General features: G+C 44.4%; 2 protein-coding genes across 3 annotated transcripts in view; both read right to left on the reverse strand.

Moving 5' to 3' along the window:
- The window catches only part of LOC126507819 (E3 ubiquitin-protein ligase RNF19B), a 33,318-nt gene that overhangs the window by 999 nt on the left and 13,584 nt on the right, over positions 1-18,735 (reverse strand). The window contains exons 2-8 of one of the 2 annotated variants that reach the window (XM_050152599.1): positions 13,349-13,554; positions 11,848-11,989; positions 9,955-10,117; positions 9,398-9,512; positions 5,880-6,020; positions 3,218-3,425; positions 498-629 (exon numbers count right to left, since the gene is read on the reverse strand). In XM_050152599.1, the coding sequence (XP_050008556.1) occupies positions 498-629; positions 3,218-3,425; positions 5,880-6,020; positions 9,398-9,512; positions 9,955-10,117; positions 11,848-11,989; positions 13,349-13,554 (1,107 nt within the window). Of the gene's footprint in view, positions 1-497; positions 630-3,217; positions 3,426-5,879; positions 6,021-9,397; positions 9,513-9,954; positions 10,118-11,847; positions 11,993-13,348; positions 13,555-18,735 lie in introns of both variants that reach the window. The other variant, XM_050152594.1, reaches the window with a different exon arrangement.
- Positions 15,194-18,681, reverse strand: LOC126507829 (E3 ubiquitin-protein ligase RNF19B-like). The gene is made up of 2 exons (XM_050152612.1): positions 16,690-18,681; positions 15,194-15,999 (listed from the first exon to the last, which is right to left on the reverse strand). Exons 1-2 carry the CDS (start codon positions 16,941-16,943, stop codon positions 15,534-15,536), a joined length of 720 nt encoding a protein of 239 aa, XP_050008569.1. The 5' UTR covers positions 16,944-18,681; the 3' UTR covers positions 15,194-15,533.

The raw sequence follows: 18,735 nt of genomic DNA on the forward strand, positions 1-18,735 counted from the left end.
GTTCAACTAAGAACCTCATCCTATCTTACTTCAAATATGAATGTGAATGCAACTTGGCAGCTTTCTATGACTGTGCCACAGTCAAAAGCCATAACCTTTGCAGTATGGAGGCCCTCAACCATACCAGGCCAGACACAAAGTTCCAAATGAAAGCAAAGAGAGTATGGAACCAGATCCAGCAAAGGGCAACAGAAGCCTTAGACTTAAGACACCAGCCAATATCAACCCAGCTCTTTGGGTTCCAAATTGAATTAGACTGTGCCAACAGCTAGAAAAAAGAAGAGGGGAGATGGGAAAAGAAACAGGGAGGGAAGAAAGCAGGTAGTCTCTAAGAGTCCAGAGATGCTAAATGCTCCAGTACCACAAAAGTGCTCAATGGATTCACCAACACACATCTCCGACTAGACGACACACAGGGCCCTCAGATGAGGAGTGATCTTCTGAAGACCTAGCACCCAATGAATAAAGCCTGCCCCGGGCTCTGACTGTTCACATACCTGTCCTGTGGGTTGTAGGAACTGATTATGGAACCGGCCATAGCACGAGTGCTTGCGTTGTCACTAATTGCACCAAGACTGGCTGTGTCTTTGGGGAAAATTTCCTTTTGGACATCGGCTTGGACTTCTAACCTGTGGGAAGAGGGGACGTTCAAGTTAATACGAGACCTGGGTGTTCTGGCAGTCTGCTTTCTGGCACACAGCTCTTCCATTATTCTCCTGAGAACTGTGATGACCTGCAGAATCATGTCCATGCCTACACAGTCCCTTCCTTACATATCAGCTGAATCGTCCCCTCCTTCTGTCCCCAGTTCTACTATTTAACTTCAGATCCTTAACTAGATAATTAGCACTGGGCTCCTCTTCAGCAGCCCCTAAGTTCCAGTCAAGCAACCTTCCAGAGCAGTGTCAACGCAGGCAAAGACGCAGCCGTCCTAAAACCTTCTAACTCCTAACTCCCCTCCTTCCAGCAGGTGCCCGTGGCCTTCCAGGTCTGCCAGCTGCTCAGGTTCATTTTCTCATTGTTAAGTCCAACATCACAACCTCTCTAAATCTGCATTTATACCTCTGTGGCTCTGTGGACGCTATGCTCTCTCTCTCTCAAAAGTTTCCCTTTCTCTGCCTAAAAAACTTTAGCAACAAAGGACTACTATTTCCTGTCTTTTTCATAACCGACGCGTCCAGCTGAGTGCCCAACCTTCTTCTGTATCAGCTTACACACCTCTCTCCACTCCAGGGAGTGCCACAAAGGAAGAGCTTGCACCTCATTTACACTTTGCCCTTCCTACCCTGGACATAACAGGAAGAACTCAACACTTACTAACCAAGTTACGGCCAGGCTATGAGAATGAAAGGCACACAGGAGCCAACCTCCTTCACCCTCGTCAGGAGCACTTTCCCAATGATGTTTCAAAGCTGGGAACCCCTAACTGCTTCCTTTCTGGCTCAACACCATTTTGTTCTGCACTTCAGTATTTCCTCATAATGGGTTTCCCAGTCAGGCCCATCTGACTCATTCACTTCCCATAAAGAAAAGGCTTTCACAGGATGCGGCAGCTGCCGGCTGCACTGCAGTCTCAGCAAGTCACGCTCCAGCTATGTCTGTGGCTCATTCAAGGGGAGTCGCCTTTAAGAGAGCACAGTAGTGAATACTCTAGCATGTGGGGGCAGGAGCCCCTAACAAGGGACACCAGTCACAAGATACAGCTAGGTCAGCAGTCTCCAGATCCTGCTGCCTGTCTCTCTGCCCTACCACTCCACCTTAGATGCCCTTCAAGAATGAGGGCAACGTGAGGGGGAGTGCGTTCAGGCCTGTGTTCCAGCTTCAGCTCGACCGCAGATCACTCACTGGGCACAGACGGTCTCAAAGCCCACCAGGCCACCTACTTGGTGGCCGCCAGAGGCTGGTTCATGCCAGTGGCTACACTAGAATCATCTGGAGAGATTTATTTTCTAAACATAGACCACCCTTAAGTTCCACCCCAGGAGATTCTAAGTTATTAATTCTGGAAATATGCTCTGAAAATCTATTTTTAAGAGGTTCCCAGGTGGATAAAGGACACCAAGGTGAAGGATGTAGTCTACTTGCCATCTGTCACTTGAGTCTTTTACGCAGCCAAATAGCCATCTGGTCTCACTCTAAACTTCCAGGACAAGCGGCTCAGGATCTGGGAAGGCAGTGTGCCTTCTCTGGGGGCTTCCCACAGCCTCCCCTGTGGACTCTACACTATACTGAAACCAGTAGAGGTTCTGCCAGTCACTTTGGTTCTTTCTGCCAAAATGAGTCAGTGTCCTAATCCTTTTCCAAGCTGGAGGCCCTCCAGGTACCTGAAGACAAGTCCTTCCCTTACCTCCTGCCCTGCTGTGCTCCACAAGGCCACTCTTCCTCCACTGAACTAACTGCTTCTGTCTAATACCAGTTACACGTCTCTGAATATATAGTATGGCATTATGGCAAAATCCAAGTGAATCATTCTTTTTGTTGTTGTTAGTCTTTTTTTTTTTTTTTTTTTTTTTTTTTTTTTTTTTTTTTTTTTTTTTTTTTTTTTTTTTTTTTTTTTTTTTTTTTTTTTTTTTTTTTTTTTTTTTGAGACAGGGATTCTCTGTGTTGCTTTGGAGCCTGTCCTGAACTAGCTCTGTAGACCAGGCTGACCTCGAACTCACAGAGACCCACCTGCCTCTGCCTCCTGAGTGCTGGGATTAAAGGCGTATTCTTTTTTAAAAAAAATTTATTTAACTTTATTTTATGGTCAATCCCCTGGAGTTACAGACAGGTATGAGCTGCTATTTGGGTGTTGGGAATTGAACTTGGATCCTCTGGAAGAACAATCAGTACTCTTAACTGCTGAGCCATTTTTCAGCTCGTGTTATGTATCCCTAATACAAATTTATAGAATTGATTTTTCTACTCTATCCAGTGGAAATAGCAAGGTCAAATAGAGTACAGTACAAGGAATCAATGTGATATAACATAAAACCAGCAACAAGCCTGAGAGTGCCTTCGCTCTTCCTGCATCCTAGAGCAGGCAGCCTAATGAAGCAGTCAAAGATCTAAAGTCAACATCATTCTTGAAATGGACGCCACTGTGATACAAAGAACTGTGACCTTTGTAGAAGAAAAATATCACTGGTGATTAAAGCAAAGTGGGACTTAGAAATGGCTCAGTGTGCTCTTCTTTTAAGGAATTCCAACTGCTTGTTACAGACCACTATTTACTTACCTGCTGTATTTTCCCTTGCCACTGGAGAGAATACCGCCACTCAGGGTGCCTCCGGAAAGGGCAGCAAAGCTGGCTGTTTCACTATAAGGGCCTTGCATAACACTGAGTCCATCTGTAGGGCTCCCACTGGTGCTCAGCACACTAGTCAGGCCTTCAATACTGCTCTCTCCAATGCTGGGGTTCTTGAGGGCCCGCCAGGCATCTGCCACTGTGGGGAGAACCAAACATGTCCATTTGAGAAACACAGCATCAGCCGGGTGGTGGTGGCGGCGCACGCCTTTAATCCCAGCACTCGGGAGGCAGAGGCAGGCGGATCTCTGTGAGTTCGAGTCCAGCCTGATCTACAAAAGGAGTTCCAGGACAGGCTCCAAAGCTACAGAGAAACCCTGTCTCGAAAAACCAAAAGAAAAAGAGAGGGGCTGGAGAGATGGCTCAGAGGTTAAGAGCATTGCCTGCTCTACCAAAGGTCCTGAGTTCAATTCCCAGCGACCACATGGTGGCTCACAACCATCTGTAATGGGGTCTGGTGTCCTCTTCTGGCCAGCAGGCATACACACAGACAGAATATTGTATACATAATAAATAAATAAATATTTAAAAAAAGAAAAAGAGAAACACAGCATCAGAACAGTCTGGTAGGCATTTTCCTGAAATGACTCTTCAGAGTGGAGGATTTTCACGTGGAAAAGTACTACAATATTCACTTAAACAACAAGTTGATACTACACACCAGACTGTTTACATTTGTATTCAATCCTTTCAATAACTAAGGATTAGCAGCCCTTATTTTAGATCCTGAAATAAGAATTTTTTTTTAAAAAATATTTACTTATTTATTATGTATACACTATCCTGTCTGCAGGCCAGAAGAGGGCACCAGACCTCACTACAGATGGTTGTGAGCCACCATGTGGTTGCTGGGATTTGAACTCAGGACCTTTGGAAGAACAGGCAATGCTCTTAACCACTGAGCCATCTCTCCAGCCCCCTGAAATAAGAATTTTAAGATAAGGAAATAATAAGAAATTAGCGAGGCAGTGGTGGCACGCACCCTTAATCCCAGAATTTGGGAAGCAGAGGGAGGTGAGTTTGAGGCCAGTGTGGGCTAGAGTGAGTTCCAGGACAGCCAGAGAAATCCTATCTTGAAAAACCAATTTAAAAAGTTTTTTTTAGGGACTGGAGAGATGGCTCAGAGGTTAAGAGCATTGCCTGCTCTTCCAAAGGTCCTGAGTTCAATTCCCGGCAACCACATGGTGGCTCACAACCATCTGTAATGGGGTCTGGTGCCCTCTTCTGGCCTGCAGGCATACACACAGACAGAATATTGTATGCATAATAAATAAAAAAAAGTTTTTTTTTTTTTTTTAAATTAAATGACTGTTCAAGATCACTAAAGTCATACCAAACTTTAACTGCAACCCCATTACTATTTCCATGACACTGTAGCTACTTTTATCTAACTTAGTTCTGCTTCACTGTTTTTGTATTTTTGAGACATGGTCTCATTCCATTGCTCAGGCTATCCTGGAACTTACTATTTAGTCTAGGTTAGTCTTGAATCTTAGTCTCCCAAGTGCTAGGATTGCAGGTGCAAACTGCTATACCATACTTGTTTTTCTTTCTCATTTGAGACAGGGTCTCCTGTGGCCCAGACTGGCCTTGAACTCATGACCTCCTCTGCCTCAGCTTCTTCAGTGCTAAGATTTTAAGAAGTGTTTCCAGGCCCTTTTAAAATACAATTAGTTCATGTGTGCTCTTACTGAAGCTTCAGAGACCTCTGGCCATCTCTGTAAGTGAAGAAACAGTGTTCAAGTAGGACTCAGAAGACCAGTCCTCACCTCAGGCCTGCAGAAGTTCTTGTTAACAAACACAAGCTTAAAGAAGTTCCTAGTGAAATGGCTGACAGCCCTGGCTCCCTCTTCACAGTGCTGCTGTAAAAAGCAGCAAGATAATAACTGTGCAAAGTCCTTGGAAGATTACAGTGCACTTCAGATGCAAGGCTTTCTTATCGCCACCAGCACACTCGGTTATTGGGTGTCCTATTGCTTCATCCCTGCCACACACAGGCAACTACTGTGGGACAATCATCTTTTATCCTGTCACTTGTATTATTTTTAATAAAATGCTGATTGGCCAGTAGCCAGGCAGGAAGTAAGGTGGGGCGATGGTGATCAGGAAGGAAGTAGAGGCATGGCAACAAGAATTATGGGAAGAGGAAAGTTTCAGTCTGCAGTCGTTACCCAGAGGCAGAGGAAACCAGACACAGAGCAAGCAAGATGTGACTGCCTTGCCAAAAAAGGTACCAAGCCACGTGGCTAACAGAGACAAGAATCATGGGCTAATATAAGTTATAAGAGTTAATTAGAAGCCTGAGATACTAGGCCAATCAATTTATAACTAATATAGACCTCTGTGTGATTCTTTGGGATTTAACGACTGTGGGAACTGGGTAGGACAGAAACCTCAGTCAACAGGCAACTACCAGAGGAATTAATCTAATAATTCTGGAACCAAGAAATGAAAGGCTAAAAATATTTTACCCCCTACAAGGCTCAGTATCTAAAGAAATCCAAGATAATCTTCCTGTAAAAATGTACTAAATTCTATAGACTTTTATCTTTCGTTCCATAAATTCAAATGGAAACAAAATTCCTTCCTTTACCTGTGATTGGACCATCATCTTCATCAAACTCAATTTTCACTCCCTTTCCATTGGCTGTGCTAACTCCACAGCCACCTCCACGACAGAGAGAAATGGGTACAACCCCATAAACATATGCCAGCATAATGGGGACACCAATACCTGGGGAAAGAGATGGAAACATGTCAGCAGGTCAGTAGGCTGCAATTGCCCTGATTCTCCCTCCCCGACTGGGCACAAGCAAACATCTATAAAGAGAAAAGACAAACAGAGTGGGCACCCTGGTATAACACACGAGCAGATGTAGAGTCACAAAGTCTGGATGTCTTGGCTTCAATTCTTTGGCTGTCTATCCATAGAACCCACCCAGGAATAAAGAGAATATACATGTAAAATCCAGCATGTGAAGTGTCATGTTGCTTTTATACTACCCCCTTCATTGCTGAAGTGCTAAACTGAGAACCAATCAAGAATCAAGTCTGATTCAGAGATGAGTGCTTTACGTTGGTATGGATCTTGGTTTGCTGATACAAATTTAACATCAATTTTGTTACATGTATATTTCTGCTCTTGATTAAGGTATTGTGCTTGCACAGCTCATTTAAAAATGAAATGTATAATTAAGAAATATAGGTTAATAGATAATCATCTATAATAGTCAAGCTTGTAGTCATGTTAGTTAGATTTTCTAGATGTACAGAGGTATTTTAGATGCATAATTATTCTTCAAACCTCTCAAAGACTACAGAATAAGGCATTTAAGATGTTTTAATAATTTAGACTTTTCATGACAATGAGACACATCTGCTCCTGGCAGCACCAATAACTTCAAGAAGAAGATGGGCAACAAAGAGGCTCCTTATGGAGTTTGCTGGCCATTTGGGCAAGAAACTGTTCTTGCCTGGACTGCTTGATATTATGCTGTATGAACTGAACATGCAGGACCCACAGAAAAATGGCTGCTGAAGTTGCATAAAGAAAGGGAGACAGTTCTTCGGGGTTCCTGCTTCATGAAAGAATCTGCAAGACATTCTGCAGGATACAGAAGAAAGTGACTGACAAACTGCCAATATAGGCGGAACTGTCTTTAAAATTTCCTGCTTCGTGGAAAAATCTGCTGGACACTATGGGTCTATAGGCTGAAGATGGATGCCCCCCCAATGGTACAGAAAAACTTCGGGTGACTGTCCAGACACGAAAATATCTCTGTCATTTCTAGAGTTTTTAAAGTTGCTTACAATGTACTTCCTGTTTTCTTAGGTAATATATCCTTCAGGAGTCTTTGATGGAGTTGAAGGATAGATAGTTATAGTTTTCCTTAGTTATGATAAAAGATGAAGTGGATATAAATATTCTAACTGTAATTCTTGCTTGATACCTGTTTTGCTATATGTAATTTTACTATGTTAAAGTTAAAACCTCCCTTTTTATTTAGACAGAAAAGGGAAGGAAATGTGAGATTCCCCTCTGTATGCTGTGAATACCATTGGTTAATAAAGAAGCTGTCTTGTGCCTGTGCAGGGCAGAACAGAGGTAGGTGCGGGGGAGGGGGCAATGGAAGTGGGACGGACGGACACTAAACTGAATGCTAGGAGAAAGAAGGTAGAAGCAGGAGAAGCCAAGGAGTCCCACCAGAGACAGATACCAGACAGAACCTTGCCAGTAAGCCACAGCCACATGGCAATACACAGATTAATAGAAATGGGATAAATTAAGATGTAAGAGCTAGCCAATAAAGCTAGAGCTAATGGGTCAAGCAGTGATTTAATTACTACAGTTTCTGTGTGGTTATTTCGGGACTGAGAGGCCGGGAACAAACAAGCGGCCTCCTACTACACAAACTCTGAAGGTTTGAGAGATGGCTCAGGGGATAAGAGCAGTCGTTCTTCCAGCGGACCTAGGTTCGAGTCCCAGTACCCACACAGCAGTTCACAACTGTCTAACTTTAGTTCCAGGGGCTCTGATGACATAGTCTGTCCTCCATGGGCACCAGCACATATACAGACAACACACACACACACACTAACACACACACACACACACACACATATAAATCAGACCCTGGATGAATGAATGAATGATAACAGGGGTTAAGGATCCTTCAGACTGAATTCTCCAATCACACTGCCGTGTGTGGCAGAGTAGCTCAGCATGTTACATGCTACAAGGTACTGCCTAAATTTGGGGCCAGAGAGATGGCTCAGTGGTTAAAAGCACAGGATATTCTTCCAGAGGACCCAGGTTCAATTCTCAACACCCACATGGCAGTTCACAACTGTAACCCCAGATCCAGGGCATCTGACATCTTCACAGACAGACATACATGTCCTTCCTCCTCTGCCTTTTTTTTCAAAGACAGGTTTTCTCTGGGTAACAGTCCTGGCTGTCCTGGAACTCACTCTATAGACCAGGCTGCCTCGAACTCATAAGAGAGCTACTTGCTTCTGTCTCCCTAGCGCTGGGATTGAAGGCTTGCAGTACTACCCAGCTACAGACATACATACAAAACACTAATGAACATAAAAAACAAATAAATCTTAAGAAAACCAAAGCAAACAAAAAGACTGTCTGCATTCACGTCGCAGGCACTCACCTTGGCTCCACTGTATAGGCTGTATTTATATCTTTAGTTAGGCTGTCTTTGTGGTTCTTAATGAAGGCTGAATAGAGTCACATGTGAGACACTCAGAACCACTACTGACAAATGATGAAACTCATGAAATGCTGGCTACAAAAGATTTTTTTTTTAATTTTGTTTTTGTTTTTCTGAGACAGGGTCTTGTGTAGCTTAGTTTGGTCTTGAACATGCTGTGTAGCTGAGGGTAGCTTTGAACTCCTGATCCTCATCTTTCACCTCCTGAGTGTCAGGACGGCAGGGATGTACCACCAGAGCAGATTAACATTTTTCTAAAACTCTCATACCTTCAAAATATTATGAGGCATTAACAGAAAATAAAAGTGGTTTTGTGAGTCCTATCACAAACAAGTAGAAGAAAAGGATGAAAATTAAAAATGTGGTGTTTAATTTTTGTTTAACGCACCCTTCTTCTGTGTGCTGAGTTCCAGGCCCTAGCCTAGGACACTCTGATAATGCAGTGTAGTGAGAAGTCACCACAGTAACAGTGTCTATTCAGATTTAATTTCAGGTCGGGGAGACCCTCAGTTGGTAAAGTGCTTGTTTGCCAGCATGAAGACACAAGTTCAACCCAGGTAAAAAGACAAAAGTGGTGGTGTACAATTACAATCTGGTGCTGGAGAGACAGGGCAGGTGGTTTCCTGGGTCTTGCTGGACAACCAATTTGACAAGCTCCTAGCCTGTAAAGACCCTGCCCTGTATCAAAAACTAGGTAGATGGCTCTTGAGAATGGCACCTGAGGTTGGTCTCTGGCTTCCACCAACACTCCCACATTCACACAAGTGCCCCTGCCCTGACACCACACACATGAACACACAAGAAGTATCTCCACAATAAAGCACCTGGCTAGCTGGCTGACGTGCTACAGTAAGCTAACAGGGAGCTGTAGGCCCCACTAGCTTACCAACGCTAACAGCAGCAATCACTGGGGATGCAATGACTGACAAGGTCACTCCTCCTGTGATGGCCAAATTCCTCTTGTGTTTGGAGGTTTTCCTTCCCTCATATCTGCTATGAATCTAAGAATAAAAAGAAAATCCAGGTCAGCAGATCAGGACATCAGTATTTCACCAGGGAAAAAAAAGGACAAATGTTCATTTGCAAGTTATATTAAAACATACCCTCCACCCAAAGAGGAATCTTTCTCAAATTTCAACCTAACCCAGACCTGGAAAATATAAACGAATGCAGGAGAGTTAATCCATGAAAAGACAAAGCAGTTCAGGGAAATGAAGCTAAGCATTTCACCTCAAGTCACTGAAACAAACCAGGCCTAGGATGTTAATAAGAACTTTCAGATCTCATGGGGGTTTATAAAAATCCATTTAAGAAATTAAAGTTATTTTTATCTACAAACCAGCTGGTTTTCACGCAGTCCTGAAATATAAGCTCCTTTCCTTTCCTTTCAAATTGTTGCCAACAAAGTCAAAGCTGTAGCAGGCATAGAAAGGCATGTCTTACCTTCCTCCCAACGTAAACAGGAATGCCAATCACCATGGCAGGAATTGCAATGCCAGCAATGAGTGAGATCCCTACTGGAGCACCGATCAATGTGCCCAATTGCCAAAGAATCTTCTTCTTCCGGCTCCATGGCTTCTTGCCCCAGAATGTACAACCAGAGGGACTACAGGGGAAACAAGCTGAGGTTAATGTCAGCACCACAGACACAGCTACTGTCATCAGAGAGCTTGATAAGAACAACACCCATCTTTTCAATAAGAGTGACTCATTAAATGACAGGAGGCAATAGAAAACAGATCTACTAGATAAAAGGGAGCAAAGGACAAGGGGTTCCGGACTTTGTGGGGGTTTTTGGTAAAGGAAGACCTCCAAAATTGAAATTCCTTTTCTTTCTTCCCTGCACGTATCTACATTTTCCTTACAACATGGACACAATTACCCTGACTGGCACCACTTGAGCTCCTGTCTAGCTTATGCACTTGATATCTCAGCCAACATGCCGTGTCCTGCAGCTCAGAACAGACTGCAGTTCAGTGGCACATGTCCCACCATACCTAACCGATACAAACCAGCTTCCTAGGGAAAAGTAGTGACTCATCATGCCCTTCCTGTGAGTTTGTAACTCTGAGTATGGCTACTGTGACCCTTGCCCTTCTATCTCTGATTCTCTACCTCCTTCCCTTTGTGCTACCATCTCTACTTGATAAGGCTAACAGTGTAAAAAGTAGAAATCCTGTCTTATTCAGTCCTGTGGCTCTAGTCAATGACTGCTATATATAAGCCTTCTAATTTTCACCAAACTGGAAATGAAGTGTCTCATCTCACAGTGAATGCTACACAATGATGTTACTAAATGCTAACTTATGTAGGGTAAGAGTCACTCAATCCTTTAGAAACTTACTATGTGGAAAGAACTGTAAAAAGATCAGTTAATCAGATTAGGTATGAAGTACCAAGAAGTAGCAACATGTACAGCAAAAAGTGTTGTAAATCAACACTTAACGGCAAAGAGAAAAAGGCATGGCACTGAAGGACGCAGCAGAAATTGGAAAGCTGGTGGATGACGTGGCATTTAAGTTGCTTTCAAGGACAAGTAAAAGCTTTGCAAACCAAGCCTAGTGACACTTGTCTACTGAGGAAGCTGAATTATGTCAAGTTCAAGACAAAATCAGCCAACCTGTTTCAAAAAACAAACAAAGCCTACACCTTTGTGCAGTGCACACCTTTAAACAGGACACAGACACAGGCAGTTCTCTGTGGGTGTGAATCCTGGTCTACATAGTGAGTTCTGGGCCAGAGCTACAGGTCAGTGAGACCCTGTCTCAAAAAAAGAGGAGGGGAGATAGGAGGGCCAAGACAGCTCAGTGGGTAAAGGCTCTTGCTTTCAAGCCTGATGAAGCTCAACCTTCAGAAGTCACATGAACTGACCCCACAAGTTGTCCTCGGGCCTCTACATGTATTACAGTATGGTGCACACAAGTGCATACACACAAAAGAAATAACTTTAAAAAATGAAAAAGTAAACCTAAACATCAGAAACTGAACAGTCTGAGATAAAGGGTGACGCAAGGAGGCGGAAGTGGTCAGAAAGTAACTGTAGCCAAAAAGATAACATGAGCAAACCTGGAGGAAGAGACACAGGGAACAGCAAGCTCAGATTATTTGAACAGCATGACTAACCAGACTGTGGAAAGCCCTAAAAGTCATGCAGCAGGTAAGAGAGCAAGGTAGTGAAGACAGACAGCCAAGGCTGCTGGAGAAAACACCAGAGGTGAGCTTTAAAAAAGTTTCTTTTTTCTGTGAATGGGATCAACTATGGCTCTTTGGTATCCTTTACCCCCAGTGAGCAAGAGAATAGGATGACAAGAGCGACAGACACATGGCCCACCTTACCTGAGGTAATGCAAGTCGGAGATCTCTTTCATACAGAGCCAGCAGAATTCACAGCCACACACTGCACAGGTCATGTGATTACAGCTTCCATCATTCATTTTGATAATGTAAGCACTACATCGTGGGCATGGCTTGATGTCATCTGCTAGGTGAGAAAGGAAAGACAGGGAGAAAAAAAACACCCCAGTTAAATCTAGTCTGACTTTACTAGTCAATACTAAGAGTGTACGTTAAAAATGATGACAAGGCAGTCAGGAGACTGCCTGCAGATTCCAAATTGTACAACACTTTCCTGAAAGGCTGACTATAAATATCCAGAACATTTGTTGTGTGTGTTTGTTTTGGGAACAGGGTCTCATGTAATTTCTGAAGACGATCTTAAGCTTATGATCCTCTGCCTTTATTGGCCAGTGCTGGGATTGCAGGCATGTGCCACCATGACTGACCTCTATGGTGCTGAAGATCATCTCAGGGCTTAGTGCATGCATTAAGTGAGCATTCTACCAAGTGGGCTGCTCCCCAGACTCAGGAATTCTCATAAAATGAGTCTGGTTTCACGTTAGGCTGCCTATTCCTGTAACTGACATCTTACACAGCACTTGAGTCACAGCAGGGCATGGAGACGGACTAGCGGTTCCAAGGCAAATGGAATTTCTACCAGTCGTCAGTGGCTGACAGATTAAAAACAGGCCATTTTAGCAAAAAAAATTCTGCAGCCCGGTCAGCTTTAAGTTTTGACAACAGTTCTTTAGCAAACTAACTTTTGTTGTTAACCATTTACAATTCCTTCCCATGACATTTTCAAATTTAAAAATCAGAAGCCACATGAACATCTATATAGCATGTACCTGGTGATTTTCACAAGCATTTACAAACTGTCCTGTCAAAGTGACCATTTCAGAGACTGTGTTGTGTTAGGAAAAAGCAAATGGCATGATTTGTCTCCTACTAACCTGCTCAAATGACAGCAGTTAAGACAAGGTACATCTAAAAGATGCTGACATTTTAAAGATTGCTCTTAATAATCAAAGTGGAGGGTGACTGAGACAGTTCCCCTTTCAGGTTAATCATTAACCTAAACAGTGTTTATTTTCTTTTCTTAAATCTGTGCCCTACTTCAAAAAGCTGTGACGCACTTCAAGCTAGATGACAAGCAGGACAGGCTTAACACTAATTAAATGGTTCTCTGTCCTTCATGGAAAAAAGCAAAGAGCTCTCCAAGCTGAGACAAATACTAAGACAGCAACTTGAAAGTTCCATTTTGTTGTATCCCAATTTTACACAGCTAGGATTACCTATCATGGCCAACAAGAAGCAACACAGCAGATGTATCATTAAACCTGTAACCAAATGTGTCTGTAGTCTCAGCTATTCAGAAGAACCAAGTATTTTCTGTTCTCTGATCTCGAGGCTACCTGACTACACAGTGAGACAATCTCTTAGTTCTGGATGTACATTCTAGATACCAATAAGGAGACAATGAAGAAATGCCAGCTTATACCTGGTCCAGACTCTTGCCCATAGCTGAGACCTGAAGTGTGCTTGGTCCGAACTCGTAAAGTCTGAGCCCTCTGCTGACGGGCCATATCGCAGGTCTGGTTTGGATGCCATATCTGCTTACAGTGGTAGCAGAACTCAGTCTGGCAGCCTTCCCTCTCGCAGGTTAGTTTTGGGCAGCTGGCACAGCCATAGGCAATAACAGCATAACTGGGGAAGGAAGCAAGAGGAGACAGCAGTAAGGTGAGACTGAGCTGACAAAGACAGGTGTTGTTCATCAGAGCTTCTACTGTTTGGTGCACCATACACGATGCAAAGATCACACAGACAGACAGACAGACAGACAGACAGACAGACAGACACCGCCCCCCCTTAAGTAAACTAATTGTACCAACCCTCCTTGTGAAAAAATGTTACTTCCTGAAAACAGAAGGGCATATTCTCAGCCTGAATTTCTAGCATTTATTCAGTCAGTTTAAGCTGCTTCAGAAGCAGTATCACAAATAACAGGGTATACAACAATTTCTTTTTAATGGTTTGCTATATTTGGAGAGATCGCATTTGTTTACATGAAAAGACAAAGCAGTTGTAAAACAAAGAGCTACAGCAGAAACTAAAGCACGTACGTGCTTTCATTTAAGATCCACAGTGGGGCTGGCCTGGTCACAGCTTGAAACAATAGCTCTCCATCGATTACAGCCGTCTTCACCTCTCGAAAGCTCGTTTTTGATTTTCTTTTTTTTTTTAAAAGATTTATTTTTGCTGGACGGTGGTGGTGCAAGCCTTTAATCCCAGCACTCAGGAGGCAGAGGCAGGAGGATCTTTGTGAGTTCGAGGCCAGCCAGGTCTACAAGAGCTAGTTCCAGGACAGGCTCCAAAGCTACAGAGAAACCCTGTCTCGAAAAACCAAAAAAAAAAAAAAAAAAAAAAATGGGGACACAGAAAGCAGCTGCCATGGTCACCAGGGTTATTGCTGTCAGATCTTGAACCATGCAAGTCTCTTGGTCACTTTCCCTGAAATTCTTTGTATGAGCTTTCATTTCTAAAGACATTATTTATTATTACTATTACTGTTTTGTGGTGCTGGGCATTGAACCCAGGGCCTTACATGCTAGGCATTTTTCCGCTGAACTGTACCCCAACACCAAGGACCTTATTCTTGACAGTGCCCAAATTCCTACTACTGACAGCTCAATTCTGATAAAATGTCTAAGAGCAGGCACAATTAGATTCAGAGATTTTGGTGGCATGCCTCCTTTCATCAGAGGCCTGATTTCTTAGTCTTCCTTAAACTAGATTGGCAACACCGAGCATGGCTTTTGCGGCAGCAAGTGTATACCTGAGAGCACAGCCAACACCCATGCCACTGCCTGGAGATCGTGCAGTTGCATCTGCTCCTGGGGCTGGGTTGTAGCTCAAGAGTAGAGCACCTGCACAGCATGCACAAGGTCCTGAGTTTGCGCCCCAGTTGGGAGAGAAAAGAATGCCCTGTTCCCTAACTTGTGGCCCTGGAAGGGTCACCAAGCCCTCTCCACACACTGCCACCCCAAGGACTAACAGTGACTATCAAGGATGGGGAGTGAGGCCCCAACAGGAGCAGTGCGAGCTGCCTCTAGAGGGCCAACAAGTCAGCTCAGTCTCCTCCCTCCTCCCTCTCCAGCAGCCTCAGACTACACAGCAGCAAAGCTAGCCTGGCTTTGCTTCTGTCAGGACAGCAGGGTGGAATAGAAAACCCTTTCTCCCTGGGGTTCAGAAGCCCCTCAGGTCTAACAAGTATCAAAGACAGACTACTCTTCCAATAAACACTTGGCTCTGCAGGACTACCCAAGCCAAGGACAGTGAGATGAGGTGAACTACCACAGAAATCTTTATTAAAATGTGTCATCAATAATATGTTAGCATACATACAATATACACACATACATATGTACATTCTTTGACACACCTCACAGATTGCCAACATCAGCTTAACCAATAAATTAAAACTAAAAACAAGGGGTTTAAGGGGAGGGATATTAGAGGCATAAATTTCATTTTTTATCTGGTAAGAAATTGCAAATTTCTCAGAACTTCCCTGGGGGAACCCTGACCAGAGAATCTTTAAACAAAATACATAAATCCCCACCCTCCCCCAAAAAAGATTCCAAAAGATGCAGTTACAACAAGTGTGCTTCTCAGAGCAGGAGCCTTCATTCCACTTCATAGTCTTCTGGCTTCAGAACAGTCTGGCCCTCCGCTGGAGCAGTGAGGTTCCTGTGGGCACTTGGGCTTGGTGCACCCTGGGCTCTGGGGGTCGAGGGGCAGGCTGCAGCATGGGAACGGGGGGAGCCACACTCATCTGAAGTGATGTCTGGCACATCATCCGACTGTGTGTCAGAGCTCTCTAGGTCACTGCGGATGCTTTCAGGCTGGGCTAAGCTGATGTCCCAAGCCTTGCTGGCCAGGCAGTCTTTCTGTTCACAGCTTTGGTGTTTGCAAGGGGGATCCTCTTCACTGCCACCACTGCCACCGCCAGCACCACCACCATTACCCTCTTCATTCTCTGCCATCTGAGCATGGACATGGAGCGAGTCCTCTGTGCTGCTCCCACTCACCAGCTGATAGTGACTTGGTTTGGCTTCAATGTCCACTTGGATTTCCATATTGTTGCACTCTCTGTGGAGACAAATTCATCACACTGAGTCATACTAGGTTCTGTTATAGCTGCTCACAAAATAGTTTCTGGTTTCTGGCTTAAGTAGTTAGAAGAGATGGGTCAAAGTGGACCAGAGCGCACTTTTCCCTTTTCTACATGCATGTGCACACTCTTCAAAACCTCTCCTTAGAATATCTAAAAAGGTCCTCCAGAGTTCAACTAAGAACCTCATCCTATCTTACTTCAAATATGAATGTGAATGCAACTTGGCAGCTTTCTATGACTGTGCCACAGTCAAAAGCCATAACCTTTGCAGTATGGAGGCCCTCAACCATACCAGGCCAGACACAAAGTTCCAAATGAAAGCAAAGAGAGTATGGAACCAGATCCAGCAAAGGGCAACAGAAGCCTTAGACTTAAGACACCAGCCAATATCAACCCAGCTCTTTGGGTTCCAAATTGAATTAGACTGTGCCAACAGCTAGAAAAAAGAAGAGGGGAGATGGGAAAAGAAACAGGGAGGGAAGAAAGCAGGTAGTCTCTAAGAGTCCAGAGATGCTAAATGCTCCAGTACCACAAAAGTGCTCAATGGATTCACCAACACACATCTCCGACTAGACGACACACAGGGCCCTCAGATGAGGAGTGATCTTCTGAAGACCTAGCACCCAATGAATAAAGCCTGCCCCGGGCTCTGACTGTTCACATACCTGTCCTGTGGGTTGTAGGAACTGATTATGGAACCGGCCATAGCACGAGTGCTTGCGTTGTCACTAATTGCACCAAGACTGGCTGTGTCTTTGGGGAAAATTTCCTTTTGGACATCGGCTTGGACTTCTAACCTGTGGGAAGAGGGGACGTTCAAGTTAATACGAGACCTGGGTGTTCTGGCAGTCTGCTTTCTGGCACACAGCTCTTCCATTATTCTCCTGAGAACTGTGATGACCTGCAGAATCATGTCCATGCCTACACAGTCCCTTCCTTACATATCAGCTGAATCGTCCCCTCCTTCTGTCCCCAGTTCTACTATTTAACTTCAGATCCTTAACTAGATAATTAGCACTGGGCTCCTCTTCAGCAGCCCCTAAGTTCCAGTCAAGCAACCTTCCAGAGCAGTGTCAACGCAGGCAAAGACGCAGCCGTCCTAAAACCTTCTAACTCCTAACTCCCCTCCTTCCAGCAGGTGCCCGTGGCCTTCCAGGTCTGCCAGCTGCTCAGGTTCATTTTCTCATTGTTAAGTCCAACATCACAACCTCTCTAAATCTGCATTTATACCTCTGTGGCTCTGTGGACGCTATGCTCTCTCTCTCTCAAAAGTTTCCCTTTCTCTGCCTAAAAAACTTTAGCAACAAAGGACTACTATTTCCTGTCTTTTTCATAACCGACGCGTCCAGCTGAGTGCCCAACCTTCTTCTGTATCAGCTTACACACCTCTCTCCACTCCAGGGAGTGCCACAAAGGAAGAGCTTGCACCTCATTTACACTTTGCCCTTCCTACCCTGGACATAACAGGAAGAACTCAACACTTACTAACCAAGTTACGGCCAGGCTATGAGAATGAAAGGCACACAGGAGCCAACCTCCTTCACCCTCGTCAGGAGCACTTTCCCAATGATGTTTCAAAGCTGGGAACCCCTAACTGCTTCCTTTCTGGCTCAACACCATTTTGTTCTGCACTTCAGTATTTCCTCATAATGGGTTTCCCAGTCAGGCCCATCTGACTCATTCACTTCCCATAAAGAAAAGGCTTTCACAGGATGCGGCAGCTGCCGGCTGCACTGCAGTCTCAGCAAGTCACGCTCCAGCTATGTCTGTGGCTCATTCAAGGGGAGTCGCCTTTAAGAGAGCACAGTAGTGAATACTCTAGCATGTGGGGGCAGGAGCCCCTAACAAGGGACACCAGTCACAAGATACAGCTAGGTCAGCAGTCTCCAGATCCTGCTGCCTGTCTCTCTGCCCTACCACTCCACCTTAGATGCCCTTCAAGAATGAGGGCAACGTGAGGGGGAGTGCGTTCAGGCCTGTGTTCCAGCTTCAGCTCGACCGCAGATCACTCACTGGGCACAGACGGTCTCAAAGCCCACCAGGCCACCTACTTGGTGGCCGCCAGAGGCTGGTTCATGCCAGTGGCTACACTAGAATCATCTGGAGAGATTTATTTTCTAAACATAGACCACCCTTAAGTTCCACCCCAGGAGATTCTAAGTTATTAATTCTGGAAATATGCTCTGAAAATCTATTTTTAAGAGGTTCCCAGGTGGATAAAGGACACCAAGGTGAAGGATGTAGTCTACTTGCCATCTGTCACTTGAGTCTTTTACGCAGCCAAATAGCCATCTGGTCTCACTCTAAACTTCCAGGACAAGCGGCTCAGGATCTGGGAAGGCAGTGTGCCTTCTCTGGGGGCTTCCCACAGCCTCCCCTGTGGACTCTACACTATACTGAAACCAGTAGAGGTTCTGCCAGTCACTTTGGTTCTTTCTGCCAAAATGAGTCAGTGTCCTAATCCTTTTCCAAGCTGGAGGCCCTCCAGGTACCTGAAGACAAGTCCTTCCCTTACCTCCTGCCCTGCTGTGCTCCACAAGGCCACTCTTCCTCCACTGAACTAACTGCTTCTGTCTAATACCAGTTACACGTCTCTGAATATATAGTATGGCATTATGGCAAAATCCAAGTGAATCATTCTTTTTGTTGTTGTTAGTCTTTTTTTTTTTTTTTTTTTTTTTTTTTTTTTTTTTTTTTTTTTTTTTGTTTTT

The sequence above is a fragment of the Alexandromys fortis genome, unplaced genomic scaffold (assembly GCF_014885135.2).
Source record: "Alexandromys fortis isolate MF-2015 unplaced genomic scaffold, M_Fortis_MF-2015_v1.1 scaffold_26, whole genome shotgun sequence".
Taxonomy (NCBI): Eukaryota; Metazoa; Chordata; class Mammalia; order Rodentia; family Cricetidae; genus Alexandromys; species Alexandromys fortis.

Bases quoted from the DNA above. Each gene is read 5' to 3' on its own strand.
- LOC126507829 (XM_050152612.1), bottom strand. From the start codon at position 16,943: ATGGACATGATTCTGCAGGTCATCACAGTTCTCAGGAGAATAATGGAA. The intron at 16,000-16,689 runs GTATGTGAACAG...TTGTCTCCACAG, and splicing joins TCCTACAACCCACAGGACAG to AGAGTGCAACAATATGGAAA.